This window comes from Neomonachus schauinslandi, chromosome 16 (assembly GCF_002201575.2).
Source record: "Neomonachus schauinslandi chromosome 16, ASM220157v2, whole genome shotgun sequence".
Lineage (NCBI taxonomy): Eukaryota > Metazoa > Chordata > Mammalia > Carnivora > Phocidae > Neomonachus > Neomonachus schauinslandi.
The window spans coordinates 24,625,315-24,641,956 of record NC_058418.1 but is presented as its reverse complement, the minus strand read 5'-3'; the positions used below and the strand labels follow the sequence as shown (position 1 = coordinate 24,641,956).

Here is a 16,642-nt window from a genome sequence, read left to right as displayed (position 1 = left end):
TCCAAGGGCTTGGGATGGCTGAGCAGCTTTATCAGCCATTGCCCTTCACCTTCTTGTGGCACCTGTGTGTTACTCCTTCTCTCCCTCCCCAGGTTACATGGTCTCTGCTGTTGTTTTCTTTCTCATGATGGTGATCATCTTCCTCACGACCTTCAACTTCTGGTGGCTGAGCCATTGGTTAGAGCAGGGCTCAGGGGTAAGTGTCATGGTGGGAGTGGGGTGTGTTTCTGTGGGCTGATATGGAGTAGGGCAGCTTCCTAATCCTTGGGCCCCATGAGGGTCAGAGTATGGGTTGTGGCACCCTATGACAAGCCCAGAGCCTGCTGTTGCTAAGTCCACAAATGGAAGAGTTCTGGAGAGGACCTCTGAGAGCCAGAATATAGCGGGGCTCCCTCCTAGCTATGGCCTCCTGTGTTCACAGAATGAGTGGTCATGGGTGCAGTCTCGTCGGAACAAAACCAAGAGGTTTCTGCCCCGACGGGTCCTCAAGAATACCTTACATTCCACCTTAGTGATTTTGCCTTTGGTAGCTGTTTGCCTTCTCACTTTGCTTTATTTAAAATGTGCATCTGCACCCTTTGTTGGAGGCAGGGAGGCCACATCAAATATAAGCACAGCTGATATTAGTGAAAGCAGGGAAAACACATTTTACTCAGTCACTACTGTCGTCAGGGGAAAGAGCTGAGAGCCATTCCCATTTGTGCACAGGTGATTTCAACATTTTAAAGGGAGAATGAATATGGGGGTTCAGTAGATTTAGAGGAGTAAAATTTACCAAGGGATGGAGTGTGTGAATGTGTTGAGGTCAGCTGTGTCTGCTTGCTGGCAGTTATTAAAATTAGGACTCTAATCTTCCACAGAGATTGGGAGACATTTCAAAGGCATGGTTCCCAGATCCTTGGGAGAGATGCTTTGAGTTGTAGGAGTTATATATTCATAGTTATGAGTGCTTTTTAGTAAGTGCTCTGAGAAAGGGAGGTTTGGGGCATGCCATCAGGTGTTGGCTACAACAAATGGTAACTTTTCCTGGTGATGGTTGAGCTTCCTTAGGCAGGCATTTTGATGGGGGGCAGGGGCATGCCTTGAGCCACTACAAGCCATGCTGAAGTTTGATTAAGTTTTTTAGTGCAGGGGTTTGGATGGAGTTGTTCTGTGTTGAGAAACCTGCAGTTCTCAGCCATTATGTGCCTGGTTAATTCATTAATCTTCCCAACCACGTTTCGATGTAGGCATTGTCTCCATTTTACAGAAGAAACTGTGCTTGGAGAGGAAAAAGAACCTGCCCTGGGATGTGAAGTCTCCCACCGGGACTTGAACTTGGTGCTCTGATTCCAAGCCATGTTTGCCTAGATGTCTACTTAGTTAACTTTTTTTTTTTTTTTTAATGAGAGACAGAGAGCATGAGAGGGAGGAGGGTCAGAGGGAGAAGCAGACTCCCCGCCGAGCAGGGAGTCCGACGCGGGACTCGATCCCAGGACTCCAGGATCATGACCTGAGCCGAAGGCAGTCGTTCAACCAACTGAGCCACCCAGGCGCCCCTACTTGGTTAACTTTTGAGTCATGTGTCAGGCAGGGTTTGCTCAGGAAAACAGAAGCCACTTGAAGTATTTAGAGCTCCCACAGATTTAATATAGGAATTAGAGACCACACAATCATTGGAAGGGCTCCAGTGACCTCAGCAGGCAGCACTAAAGTGGCTGATTCTCAGAAGAGCACCTGCAAGCCACTGGCCAAACTCCACATCCCACCCACATGTCCACAATTTCCACCAGCGTGTGATGGCTTCTTCTCTTTCAGCTTTGAGATTTCGTATGATTGCCTCTCTTTGGCAGAATCTAACCTGAGACCATGCTGGCGGGAGTCTGGGGAACCGAGTTCCCAAGCTCTTCCTTCATCACAGTGAAGAATGTAGAAGCACGAGGGATGATGCTATGTGACAATCTCACAAATTTCTAACACCATAGAGTGAATTTATCAAGCCATTTTCTACCCTGGCAGAAGAAAATAGGCCTCATTAGAAATCAGGCTGCCTTGGGACAAAGATGCATTGAGAGAGGGATGAAGAGAAGTCACTCAGGGAGCTGAGTTTAGAACAATCAGAGTAGAGTGGGTGGTGCATGGAGGGAAGAGCTGGAGTCGGGAGACAGACTAGTTTGCCTGCTGCTATAGTGGTCCACGACAGACAGACAATGAGGGCCTAATCCAGGGGAGGGCAGTGAAGAGGAAGAGGAAGGGAAAAGCAAAACACCAAGCAGGAAGGTTTCCATATATAGTTTCATCCCATACCAGCTACTGAGTCTAAATGTGGCCCCGGGAAGAAGGATTTTTCTCTCCCCATTGAATTTCTCCATGAATTCAGGTGATCTGACTCCCCAAAGAAGGAAAACTCACTGTTTTCCTCTATTCCTACACAACGCTTCTGATAACAAATGTGCAGGTTTTTCCCCAAATTAACCAATTCTCTAACGCCCAACACCATCTGTGTGTCCTACAATTCCCTCAGTTTTGACAGTACCTGGAGTTAGTGGAGACTCCCCACGTTAAGGGTTCAGTCCCACAAGACTGTCTGTGCTTCAGAGGCCAATCACAAGTCTGGACCTCCTATACTTCCGGCAGACCAGCTATCAGTTGGGGGTTCCCATGACCCCCTTTTTGGATCTGATCATTTGCTAAAATGGCTCACAGAACTCAGGGAATACTTTCACCAGTTTATTAGAAGGGATATAATAAAGGATACAGATGAACGGCCAGATGAAGCAGTAACATAGATCTAGAAGGCCTCTGGGTGCAGGAGCTTCTGTCTCTGTGGAGTTGGGGTGCACAACCCTCCTGACATGTGGATGTGTTCATCAACCCAGAAGCTTTCTGAACCCTATGCTTTGGGGATCTTTATGGTGGTTTCATCCCACAGGCATGATCAATTATTAATTCAACCTCCAGCTCCTCTCCCCACACAGAGGATGGGGGGTGGGGTTGAAAGTTCCAATCTCCTACTCATGGTTTGGTCCTTCTGGTGACCAGTTCTCCATCCTGAAGCCGTCTAGCCCCCTTTCCCCCACCAGCCATCCCTCTAGCTACAAAAAGACACTCTAATTGCTCCAGAGACTCCAAGGGTCTTAGAAACTCTTATGTCAGGAGCCAGAGTCAAAGGCCAAATATTAGAACAAAAGATGCTCCCAGCACCCCTATCACTTAGGAAATTACAGGGATTTTAGGAGCTCTGTGCCAGGAACTGGGAACAAGACCAACTATATTTCTTATCAAACCATCCTCTCTGTTCTTTCTTGAAGACCAATAGCAGCCAAGAGAGCAATGGAACTACTGTAGATCCAGGCGACATACTGGACAACCCTCAGCTGTTGTACTACCAACTGGTGTATGGCCTCAGTATCCTGCTACTAATCTGCATGGGTGTCTGCTCCTCGGGGGCTTTCACCAAGATCACGAGGGAAGCATCCTCAGCATTGCACAACGAGCTCTTCAACAAGGTGTGGGCCTGGGCGTCAGCTGTGGCTGCAGGCCGATGACTGACCTCGCCCAGTTTTCTTTTTCTTTTTTTCTTTCTTTTTAATTACTAGACTTTATTTTTTTGAGTAGTTTTCAATTTAAGAAAAATTGAGTGGAAAATACAGAGTTCTCATATGTCCCTCACCAATCTCCCAATTTCTCCTGTTATTAATATCTTGCATTAGTGTAAGATGTTTATCACAATTGATGAGTCAATATCAATGCATTTATTATCATCATCATCATCATCTAAAATCCATGGTTTACATTAAGGCTCACTCTTTGCATTATACATTCTATGGGTTTGGGCAAATATATACTGACATGTATCTGCCATAAAGTGTACAGAATCGTTTCACTGCCATAAAAATCCTCTGTGCTCTACCTATACATCCCCTCTTTAGCACTTTATACAGCACTTTATACAGAATACAGAATAGTTTCACTGCCATAAAAATCCTCTGTACTCTACCTATACACCGCCCCCCTCCAAAATCCTGACAACCACTGATCTTTCTCATTGTCTCCATAGTTTTGCCTTTTCCAGAATGTCATCTAGTTGCAAGTACACACTGGGCTACTACGTGGGTGGGAGCAGGCTACGGAATGAGCTGGGTGCATGGAAGCTCTCCTGCTGCTGACAGTATGATTCTACAAGTTTAGTGTCCCTTGCTGGAGGGTCAATGGTCATACCAATGCTGGCCTCTGTTGGCTGAGCGTTGTCACACATAGAGTTGTAGAATTGTCCCAGGTTCCTTTTGAAGTGGTGCTATCATCCTTATTTTACATATGAGAAGATTGAAATCCTTGTGTGTTATGGTGAGAATGTGTTATGGTTAAAATACCAAACTTTCTGTAGTATCACATTGCCTCCTGGAAATGTCATTGCACTCCCCCTCACCAAATGTTACTATGTGCAGGTTCTGGGGTGGGCATTGGGCTTACAGTGGTGAATGAACAATGCAGGTATGGTTCGGGCCATTATGGCCTTATAGTCTATTCAGGAAGACCAATGAGAAAACAGGCTGTTGTAACATAGTGTGCAAAATTACTCACTGGGTGGGGGCCTCTGGGATCCTAAGAACTTAACAGGCACCTAACCCCAGCATGTGACTGGTGGAGGGAAGGATGGGAGTCCAAGAAGACTTCCTGGAGGAAGGGACCTCTCTGCTATGATCTAAAGGATGAGTTGAAGCACTTTAGCCAGCTTAAATTAGGAGGTGAAGAGAAGCAGAGCTTTCCTGGGGAACTGGAGTCCTGGAGGGCAGGTGCTCAGAGGGTTAGAGCAGGGATTTTCATGGGTGTTCTCCGGAGGTGAGGAGGACATCCATCATTCCTTGTAGACTGAATGCAAATTATGTTTCAATGTGGGGAGGATGAGGTGGAGGCATTTCCCCACACCTCAGATAAAGCAGCTGGCTTGGTGGAACTAGAAAGCAGGAGAGGAATATTCTACCTGAGGCCAGACACTCTTTACTAACTTTACTATGGCCTCTAAGGTTCTGACTCTGCACTCCAAGATTCTGGAAATATCCAGTGCTCAGGCCTCAAAGTGATAATTCCTATTTTATTTTTTTTTAAGTTTTTTTTTTCATTAGAAAATATGCTTTGTATTTAAAATATGTTCCTTTTTGTAGTCCTTTTATGTCTTGATTGATTTTAAATTTGCCTTTGTAGTTTTAAATAATCACAGTGAAGGACAAACCTTTGAGATAATTGGCTCAACTACAAACATAACAAACTGCAAAAACAGATTATTTTGGCACTTATGGGGCACCAGAAACCCTTTCTCCATGTCCCCACCATCTGTTCCTAATCCTGAGTGATGGTGGGTTCTCACAAAGACGGCTTAGTCACACCACAGCTGAGCTGTACCCTGTTCCTGTGCACCTCTCTCCCTGCACCACACGCCCCTCGCCCCCCATGAGTACTCAGTCTTGGGGGAGAGGGTGACTGTGATTTCTTGAAGTGATCGTGACAGTTTTTGTTGCTTTTGCTCATGTATTTCACAAAAGATTCTGGAGAGAAGATGGAAGATAATTTAGAGGCAGAAAAAGTGAGGAAACTCATCATCTGCCCCTCCCAACCTCACTGCCTCCCCCTCCTACCTTAGAGCCTAAACATGAATGTGAACAGTACTTGGTCAGCAGCATCCAGGTATTTGCAGTGAGATCTGCTATAAGGGACACTTCATGATTCTAATAATTACTGTTTATTAATAATCAAAATGCACTCCCCACTCAGTGGGGAGTCTGCTTCTTCCTCTCACCCTCTCCCCTCTCATGCTCTCTCTCACTCTCTCTCAAATAAATAAATAAAATCTTAAAAAAAAAAAAAAAAACCTGTTTAATAATCAAAATGCAATTTCCTCCTCCCCCTTCATTCCTTCCTTTGCTTTTGGCCTTAATAGATATGATTAACTTCTATTTATGTCTTTTTCTTGTGTTACAGCTTGAGAAATACATAGGGAAATAAAGGGGTCAATTGGTCAGCAGCTCAGTGCCATGAATCTTTAAGAAATGCCTTCTGTAAAGAGCATGGCTGTGCTGGGGCAGGGGGGTCAGGGAGCCCTGGGAGGTCTGGTCATGGTTTTGCTGTTAACTACTTGGGTGACCTTGAGCAGATTGCTGAGCAGCCTCCCTTTTTCTGGGCTTAAGTTTCCTCATCTGTAAAATGAATACACTAAACTAGATGCTTTTGTTAAAGCCCTTCTAGTATGAAATGTTCTTTGATCTCCAAAGGGTCTCCTGTCCACTGCTTTTAGAGATCAAGTTAGGACACCACCTTCAAGAAGAGGCGGTCATGCTTAAATTCTACCCAAGACACCAAGTCATATGCAACCGCAGTGGAATTGCTGTTACTAATCTTTGGCGATTCTGGAAAATGGTCCCATCTGTGGAAAATAATCAGAGCTAGTGTTAATGGAATGTTAATTAGGAGGCAGGAACTATTCTGAGACTTTCAGTGTATTACCTCTTGTCTTTCTTTCTCCTTCCTTCCTTCCTTCTTTCCTTCCTTCCTTCCTTCCTTCCTTCCTTCCTTCCTTCCTTCCTTCCTTCCTTCCTTCCTTCCTTCTTTCTTTCTTTCTTTCTTTCTTTCTTTCTTTCTTTCTTTCTTTCTCTTTTTCTTTCTTCTTTTCTTTCTTCCTTCCTTCCTTCCTTCCTTCCTTCCTTCCTTCCTTCCTTCCTTTCTTTCTTTCAAGATTTTATTTATTTATCTGACAGAGAGAGAGAGATCGCAAGTAGGCAGAGAGGCAGGCAGAGAGGCAGGCAGAGGGAGAGGGAGAAGCAGATTCCCCGCTAAGCAGGGAGCCTGATGCAGAGCTCCGTCCCAGGACCCCGGGATCATGACTCGAGCCAAAGGCAGATGATTAACCAACTGAGCCACCCAGGCGCCCCTCTTTTTTTCTTTCTTCCTTTCTTTCTTTCTTCCTTTCTTTCTTTCTTTCTTTCTTTCTTTCTTTCTTTCTTTCTTTCTTTTCTTTCTTTCTGAATCTGCTGCTTTCCTCTGATTCCCTGTAACCTCTGAACTGGGCAGTCTGTATTGAAAGCTATTTAATGGAATTTTGGAATATTGGGATTTCTTTCTTTCTTTCTTTCTTCCAACAGCTTTATTGAAATATAATTCACATAATCATAAAATTCACCCTTTTAATAAAGTTGCACAACTCAGAAGTTTTTAGTCTATTTGCAGAAGTGTGCAATCTTCACCACAACTCTGTGAAGTGTCGTTATCATCCCCATTTTACAAATAAGGACATTGAGACTCCGAGGGGTTAAGTAACTTAAGCCCAAAGTCACACAGCAGCAGGTGGAGGAGTGGGGTAACCCTGGAACCCAGCAGATTGATTGTGGAGCTCATGCTTGTAACCATTGCTCTACACTTCCTCCCCTGCACGCCCCTTAGGCTGGATCTGGCACATCTTCAGAGCCTGAGGGTAACTGACATCATCCTCAAGTCCCAGAGCAAGGCCAGCAGCTCTCTGTTGATCTGGGTTGCTTTTGTCCCTGCAGGTTTCTGGCTCCCCCATGAGCTTCTTTGACACAACCCCAACAGGCCGACTCCTGAACTGCTTTAAGGGGGACTTGGATGCGCTGGACCAGTTGTTGCCCGTTGTTGCTGAAGAGTTCCTGCTCCTGTCTTTGATGGTGGTTGCCATCTTGTTGGCTGTCAGTGTGCTGTCTCCATACATCCTGCTGATGGGAGTCATATTAGTCACTATTTGCATTATTTATTATTTGTAAGTGGGTTCTTTTTGCTTGTGAGCTGGGTTTATGACTTGGGATATGAGGCTGGAATCTACATAGAACTGGGTGGTCCCTGAGGTGGATGGTCCAGGTCACTCCCTCTCATCTTATTTTTTTTTTTTAAAGATTTTATTTATTTAGTTGAGAGAGAGAGAGAGAAGAGAGCACAAGTGGGGGGAGGGGCAGAGAAAGAGAGAGAATCAAACAGATTCCGTGCTGAGTGCAGAGCCCGACATGGGGCTTGATCCCAGGACCCCATGATCATGATCTGAGCTGAAGGCAGACACTTAACCGATTGGGCCACCCAGGTGCCCCAACTCCCTCTCATTCTTGATGCAGGAAGTTTAAGAGGGCCATCAAAACGTTCAAGAGACTGGAGAACTACAGCCGCTCCCCTCTGTTCTCCCACATCCTCACCACTGTGCAGGGCCTGAGCTCCATCCATGTCTATGGAAAAATTGAAGACTTCATCAGCAAGTGAGTCCTGCTGTTGCCGTCTGAGGATGATAGAGCTGTGGGGATGGTGGGAAGCAGGAAAGTAGGAAGCTGAGCATCAGGGAACAGAGTCCTCTTCACACTGTTTTATTCCACTTATTTCTCTGAGGAAATGCTTATAGGAATAACAAATGTAAGTGACATGGAAAATGTCTGTAAACCTTAAAGATCTGTGGACGTTGCATACATGTATTAACATAATTATTAGTAAGAAGTATTGCTGGGCCAGCGCTTCTTGCATGTTTTTTCCTTTCACTTCCAAATAGGTATCTAATTTTAATAAAATACAAGGAATACATGGAATTTCCTTCACTATTCATACCTATAGATTTGCCTTCTAAATGTTTGTTGAAACCAACAAAAACATCCTATGATTGCTGCTGAGACTTCATTGTGTCATATGAACTTACCCATTTGTAAAGATCAGTCACACATGGTCTGCCCTGAACCATAAGATGCTCCTAGTTTGGTGGCAGACAGGAGACACAGACACATATTTTTGTGGTAAGACAGGGTTGAATATGACTGACAGCATAGGAAAAAAGCAGATAAAAGGCCATAAGAGTTCAGGAGGGAAAGAGGTGACCTGCAGCTGGGTGGGGGGTAAGGTGGCATCTAGCCAGGCTCGAAGCCTGGTAACACTTGAGCGTGGAAGACGGCGTGTGTTGGTTAACTGGAATATTGGAGGAACCACGGCACCAGCTCTCCCAGCAGCACTGGGGAGCACTCAAGGATTGTGCAGATGCTGGGACTGAGGGCATCCTAGAGCGATGCATTCATTCACCTACAGGTACTCGGCACCCACTGGGAAGGCAGCAGTGAACAAGACAGGCACAGCCCCCACCCCAAGGTGGATAGATACTGGGAAGGAGTTGCTTCCCTTTACTCACTCACAGATCCTGGCATTTATTCACTCTCATTGGCCCAGTTAGGGAACTTACCCCAACTGAAGATGAACCAATCATCAAGGCTGGAAGAGCCTGTGCTGAGAGCCCTAAGTTGGTCAGAGCCTACTCCAAAGTCTGCGGTCAGGTCAACTCCAGGGAGGAGGCCCCTGAAGGAAAGTCAGGTTCCTTTGGTGGGAGTGGGGAGCTGCATGCTGGAGGAAGCAACCAGTATCCAGTCTCACAAAACTCTGGGTTAGACAAGCACATGTGGTCGTCCTTTCTTAGGTTTAAGAGGCTGAGTGATATACAGAATAACTACCTGCTGATGTTCCTGTCTTCCTCGAGATGGATCTCACTGAGGCTGGAGATCATGACCAACCTGCTGTCCTTCGCTGTGGCCTTGTTCGTGGTTTTTGGCATCTCCTCTGCCTCCTATTCCTATAAAGCCATGGCTATTAGCCTCGTCCTGCAGGTGAGGGAGGGGCTCTCAGACAGCAGGGGCTTGGCTTGAGGCCTGTGGGCAGACCCAGGGGGTTCATTTCATGGGACTTTGATAACACCTTGGGTTTTGGCCATTTGTGATCTTATGAGTTATGTGCTTGGTCTTCTGAATCTGCTGCTTTCCTCTGTTTCCCTGTCATCTCTGAACTGGGTAGTGTGTATTGAAAGCTATTTAATGGAATCTTGGAATATTGGGATTGCATAGAGCCCACAGGAGGCCGAGTCCAACCCTCTCATTGTGCAGATGGGGAAACCGAAGCCCAGAGATGGAAGGAGTTGTCTGAATGCACAGAGCATTAGAAGCAGAGCCAGAGTAAGAACATTGACCTCCTGGTTTGCTGGCTGGCGTCTTTTCATTTTACTATTCATACCTGGATTCAGCTGTCAGACTTCTCTGAGTTATCTAAGGAAGCGTCCAGTCCCTCTCCTGGAACAGGTCTTCTCAGGCTTTAAAGTGCATGAGACTTGAAGCAGAATGCTTGGCCTCAGCCTTGCAGGCATACTCGATCTGGGCACCTGCGCAGCCGACAGGACGACCATGCTCCAGAGCACAGCCTTGGGGACTCAGAGTCAAGTACTGGTTGGGCGAGATCTTGGAATCTAATTTTAAAAACAGATTCTCTAGGGGATTCTGATGTCTGCGCAGCAGTCTGCACACTTGGCAAGAGTCCCCCCACGCCTGGCTCCCCAGGACATGAGAGGGTCCTGCTGGCTGAGGTTCATGTCTATAGGGTCAGTCCTGTGCAAGGGTTAGCCATGGAGGGCCATGAGGCCAGAGGCTGGCTCTGTAGCCATCTCAGGGAACCCTGGCTGCACAGTTCCAGGGCACCCCTCTCCCATGGGGTCCTCCTTAGCAGCCTTCTCTGCAGCTGTGTGGCTTTGTCTCTAACTGGCTTTGGATCTCTGGTGCCCCAATGCTGAGGCATTCTTTTGGGTCTGCAAAGGGGTTCCATCTTGCCCCTTGTTGAGCCCCAGCAGCAGTCACATGTCTGCATAAACATACAGTCCTGTACACCCACAGCAATGTGTGCGTGTGCAGAGCCTTTTGAGGGCACACAGGCCATGTGGATGGCTATGCAGTGCTCACACTCACAGACAGCTGACCAGGGCAATAACATGGAATTCCCCAGATGCTTGCACTGAGCCAGCACCCTGCTAGGTGCTTGCTGTGCCTTGATGCGTTGAATCCTCACCATGTTCCACAAGCCACAGCGGGGTGGTTAAGATTGTGTGGTTTAGAATGTGGGTTCTAGCCAGGCTCTGCCCATTATTAGCAGTGTGACTTTGGGGAAGCCTCTTACCCTCCTGGCGCCTGGGATTCCTCATTTTGTGAAAAAGAGATAATAAAAGTTCTTTTTTTTTTAAAGATTTTATTTATTTATTTGAGACAGAGAGAATGAGAGAGAGAGAGAGAGCACATGAGAGGGGGGAGGGTCAGAGGGAGAAGCAGCCTCCCTGCTGAGCAGGGAGCCCGATGCGGGACTCGATCCAGGGACTCCAGGATCATGACCTGAGCCAAAGGCAGTCACTTAACCAACTGAGCCACCCACGCGCCCGGTGACTCTTTCTTATGACTGACCACTGACCACAGTCTTTTGCTTTATTAAGAGACTATGTTTCTTTGGGCCCTTAGGAAAATATAAAGAACAGCTCAGCACCCTCAAATGCTTTATTGAACTGATTTACTGCAATGTTTTTTTTTTAAATTTTTTATTGTTATTTTATTTTATTTTTTATTTTAAAGATTTTATTTATTTATTTGAGAGAGAGAATGAGAGACAGAGAGCATGAGAGGGAGGAGGGTCAGAGGGAGAAGCAGACCCCCTGCTGAGCAGGGAGCCCGATGCGGGACTCGATCCAGGGACTCCAGGATCATGACCTGAGCCGAAGGCAGTCGCTTAACCAACTGAGCCACCCAGGCGCCCAGGATAATAAAAGTTCTAAGATTATAGATTTGTGAGGAATATGTGTAAGCATGAGGGTTAATGCATGTTAAACACCTAGAATAGTGCTTGGCCCAGAATAAATGCTCAGTAAATGTGAGCTGTTACTGTTCCTGGCTTGCAGATAGGAGACCAGAGTTTTGGAGCTCAGTAGCATACCCTGGTTCCCATAGCTGGTGAGAGACAGGTTTGTCCTTAGTGGGTCACACTCATCTTCACTCCCTTCTCTTTCTTCCTCTCTCTGACACACACACACACACACACACACACACACACACGCACCAGTGCAGAGTTGCGTCCAAGCCTTCCACAACTGGTGACAGGCACCAAAATGGTGTCATAGGGGACTTGGAGTCACTAAGGCCAGAAATCCCTCCTGGTTGCCGCGTGACATAGGCCAGAGGGGCAAAGATCGGGGCACGGTTCTCGTGTGCGGGCACAGGCAAGGGGGGTGGGGGCTCATCTCCCCCAAGATACACTGTGCACATGAGACACTTCTCAAAGCTCTCCCCAGCTTGTTCCGTCACAGGAAACTCAGGAGGAACTCTGCTGGAGGTCTGACGGCTTCAAAAAGACCCTGGGTTTACTTTGTCCTCTGTGTCTGCTGCCCTGGTGGAGTATCTCATCTCTCTCCTGGGTACCCATGCCTCTTCCCCGCCCCCCAAGCCTCCCCTATCCGCCTCTTACATTCTCACCAGAGTGATCTTCAATTACAGTTTTCCTCATGTCCCTCCTTTGTTTAGAGCCCTCAGAGATTCCCTGTCTCCCTATGCCAGACCTAGGCTATGGCCCCTGCCTTCAGGCCCCTCAAATCTGGCCCTATGACCCCAACATGCTTCTCTCCTCTGGTCACACTGGTGAGTCGTTGACTTCTGCATGCACTCTCAATGCAATTCTGCTCAAGCTTTGGGAGGTGGGAATCACACTCCATGTTGCTTTGCAACCCTAAGAGGTATAAATAATAGAGATGCTTCTGGCTGCAAGCCAGCAAACCATAGAACCCATTCAAAATGGCCTTGGCAGTCTGGGGACTTGTGATGTACCCAGAAGGCTGAGGTAGGATTTTCTCTGTTAATTTAGGGATGTAGCGTGAATCCATGACCATTTTATCTTTTGGCCCTGGCACCCACAGCCTGGCTTCATCCTCAGGATTGTCTACTCAAGGTCACAAAATGGCTGCTGCAGCCTCAAGCAACACATCCTCACCCAATACCCACCAAAGGTTAGAAAGGAGAGAACTCCTCTCCTGTGCCCCATTTTAAGAACAAGGAGTAGTTTCCTAGAATACTCCCATCTGACTCCTCCTCATGCTTCATTGGCCAGAATTGTATCATGGCTCACACCTAAATCCATCATTGACACGAGGAGTGGAGTTAACAGGATTGTTTTGAACTAGCTAAGCCTCCCTGGAGCACAAGGCTGCCAGATACCTGAGCATAATAGAGGATGTGCTAACAAGGAAGAAAGAAGGCACTGCCTACTGACTAGGCAACCAGCTGTGTCTGCTACACTAACTGGAGGAAAGGCAGTCTCCCCCCAGTCTTTTCCCGCATTAGTGTCGTTTTATGATGGTTTCCACCCTCTCTGAGTTCTAAAGCACCTTCCTTCCCCTTCCCATACTCTTGGCTCCAATCATAGCCAAATGGCGCCCAAGACGCTGAATGTATCCTGCTACCTACTACTTCTAGAACTTTGTCCCCTCTATAAGGAACGCCCTTCTCTACCCATTTTTAACCTGCTAAATCCCACCTCTCCTTAAAAATGAAACTCCTGTGCCAACAGCTGCCCTAGTCCTTCCCTGTGGTCCTTGTCTGGGTGACCATCGTGTGGGCCCTAAGGGTGGTCCACGTCACCTCCCGTGGTGGAGCACACCTGTCTGTACTGGCATTCTCTGTTGACCCATCTGTCTCCCCACCTGACTGGGAGCTCCTTGAGGGCAGTGCCTGGGCCTGTTGCATTTTGGGGCACAGATCCTGGCCCAGCACTAGCATAGAGCCCTCAAGGAGCATGTTGAATGAATGTATAATGAACTCTGCCCAGCACCCTGTGCGTGGCCTGTTTGCCCACATCTTGGGCCAAGGGGATGGAAAGTGTAAAGATTGGGGTCCTTGTCCCACCTCTGTCTCTAGGTTCCAGGTGATTCTGTGTATGTCATTTCTTCTTGGGTCTCAGTGTCCTCATCTGTGGTGCCTCCAATTTCTGCGAGTCCCCGAGACTCCTCTGAGCCTGGGTTTCCCTGAAGGCAAGGCCTGAAACAAGGACTTGGGTATAGGCAGATTATTTGGGATATGCTCCTAAGAAACAGGACTGAGGGAGCAAGAGAGTGAGGCAGGGGAGGAGGAACTGAATCATGGCCATGTGTCATTGATAGTGCTGTCCTGAGTCACCAGGACTCAACTCTACTGAGTAATATAGGAAGCACATAGGATGCTCCCTGGACTGTCCCCCGAAGGTGAGGGACAGGAGCCTTTGTCTGCTGGCTCCTTTCCCCATTAGTTGAGGGTTGTCCACAGGGCTTTAACTCCCCTGTGTTTCAGGGCTGCAGCTGTGCATGGGTCGAGCGGGCTTCTATGGTATGGGTAAAGGTTTTGGGCAGAAAGCAGAAAGACACACAGAGGGTACTTGAGGTGGGACGGTGCCAGTGGGGTCTGGTCCAGAACTGCCTACCACCACTGCAGCTAACCTCAGAAGTGGGCTTAGGGGGCACCAAAGGCATCTGCTCCATTCTTGTAGGGAAATATGTCTTGGTTTGAGAAGTCACTCAGGGGAGAATGGCAACCAGTGGTTTTAGGAACATTGAAATCCTCTGCACATCCCCGTCAGCTTCTTGACCTGATGTGTCTTCTTCATTCCAGCTAGCGTCCAACTTCCAGGCCTCTTCCCGGATTGGTTCAGAGACAGAGGCGTACTTCACTGCTGTGGAGAGGATGCGTCAGTACATGAAGGTGGGACGCAGGTCTGGGTTTGGTGTGGGAGGTCTGGAAGTCTTCAAATCCATGCCTGGGGCTCAGCTTCCATAGCCTCGGCATGCTCCGGCACCCCAGGCTCCCTGAGACTTTTTCAAGAGGCAACTGAGGCTCCTGAGGCTCCCTGAGACTTTTTCAAGAGACAACTGAGGCTCCTTCCTCCCCATCTTCCCTAGACCGGTGTATATCATTTCTTAGAAGCCCTTCCGTACCCACTGGCCCATTTTCATCATCACATCCCTCACAGCTTTCCTGGGTGTAGAGAGAATAACCTGCCCTTTTTAGAAATGAGTTTTGCCCAAGTATAAAAATAATAATAATGACAATAATAATCGGTATTATTATTGCTTCTATTTGTGTCAGAATAGTTAAGAACATAGATTTTAGAGCCAGATCAACTGGGTTCAAGTCCAAGCTTTGCTACTTGAGTTAGCTGTGTAACCTGGGGACAGATCATAGTATGTACTTCATTGGGTTATTACAAAGATTGAATAATTTAATATGTAAAGCACTTAGCACAGTGCCTGACCCACAGTAAAGGCTCAATATTTTTATATATCAATTATCTCATGGAATCACAAAACAATTTCATAAGGTTGATTGAATTATTATCCCCATTTTCCAGAAGAGGAAACTGAGGCTTGGCTAGGCTTCAGATTAACAGTGGGGTCTGGCAGAGCCCTTTGTAGCCAGTTCTCCTGCCCCTGTTAACAGGAGCAGAATTTGTGAATCTTAGAGCTTTGATTTAATACTGAGGGACACTGTGGCGCACACCTGCGGCGAAGAGCTGTGACTTGCGGTCAGGTGACCATGCTTCTTCTCCATCATTCAGGACTCAGGACGTACCCAGCTGTGCTTGGTTCAGTAGTGGGCTTGGAGTCAGGCAGCCCTGGTCTGAGTGCCCATCTGCTATGTGATCTTGAGCAAGTGCTTTAACCCTTTTGAGCCTCCATTTCCTTGTGTGTGAAATGCATCTGAAGTTCCCTACCTTGTCAATGAGGACAGAGGGGAGGGAAATCTGCACAAGGCATCTGAGCCATAAAACATGCCCCACAGGGGCTTTGCTGCATTTATTATCACCGTTCTGGATTCTGTTTCTTTAGAGCCCATACAATAAATTAGAAAAAGGTCTCTGCATTAATAACAAGGGGGCTAGCTCTATGGTTTCTCACTCTTTGGGATAAAATTATATGCATGTCAGGTGAGTGGGGGTGGGATATTCCCCCTGGGGGCGTTCCTCTGAATGTCCTAATGTGGGACGGGCTGGGGTGAGTCACACACCCAAAAGCTGGAGGGCCAGTGGGTCAGCAGGAGATGAGCAGAGATTAATGATAACTATTGATTTTTTTTTCTCTCTTCAAAAATTAGATGTGTGTCCCTGAGTCTCCTTTACACATCGAAGGCACGAGCTGTCCCCCTGGGTGGCCACAGCATGGAGAAATCACATTCCAGGATTATCACATGAAATACAGGGACAACACACCCATTATCCTCAATGGCATCAACCTGACGATTCATGGCCGCGAAATGGTGGGCATCGTGGGAAGGACAGGCTCTGGTGAGTGGAGTGTCCTGGGCAACCCCTGTCCTCAACTCTGCCCTTTGGGCGTTGGGCCTATTTCAGGGTATGTGTTTACTCAGTGACCCCACAGATGTTTATTGGTCCCTCACTCTGTGCCAGACACTGGTGCAAAAAACCCCATGTCCCTGCTATCACGGGATCCCACTGGAGGAGATAGGTGTTAAGTGATCAAATCAGGAGACACATAGGGTCATTACAGGTTGTGATGAATGTCATGGAGGAAATAAAAGGGTGTCGTTAACAGAGTAATGGAGTTGGCAGGTGTTTGAGCTTTGGTGGTCTGGGCTCTGAGGCCAGCATTTGAGCTGAGACCTGAAGGATGAACAGGGTGCAGGGGAGGTGTGCTTCAAGCACAGGGCAGTGCAGGGCTCTTTGAGGGCAAGAGCAGGGCCCGGAGTGAAATCTGGGTCCTGCTTCTCCTCCTCCCCACCCTTCCTAGACCTCTTATCAGCCTCTTTCTTTGCCCTCTCTTTTTTGACCTCTTTCCCTCCTTTCCTCTCCTATTATTTTTGGG

General features: G+C 47.4%; 1 protein-coding gene across 1 annotated transcript in view; it reads left to right on the top strand.

The window, feature by feature from the left end:
- Positions 1-16,642, top strand: part of ABCC11 (ATP binding cassette subfamily C member 11) — a 64,673-nt gene that overhangs the window by 39,009 nt on the left and 9,022 nt on the right. The window contains exons 20-26 of the mRNA XM_021705834.1: positions 93-196; positions 3,291-3,488; positions 7,521-7,747; positions 8,094-8,231; positions 9,422-9,608; positions 14,436-14,525; positions 15,915-16,104. Of these exons, the coding sequence (XP_021561509.1) occupies positions 93-196; positions 3,291-3,488; positions 7,521-7,747; positions 8,094-8,231; positions 9,422-9,608; positions 14,436-14,525; positions 15,915-16,104 (1,134 nt within the window). The remainder of the gene's footprint in view (positions 1-92; positions 197-3,290; positions 3,489-7,520; positions 7,748-8,093; positions 8,232-9,421; positions 9,609-14,435; positions 14,526-15,914; positions 16,105-16,642) is intronic.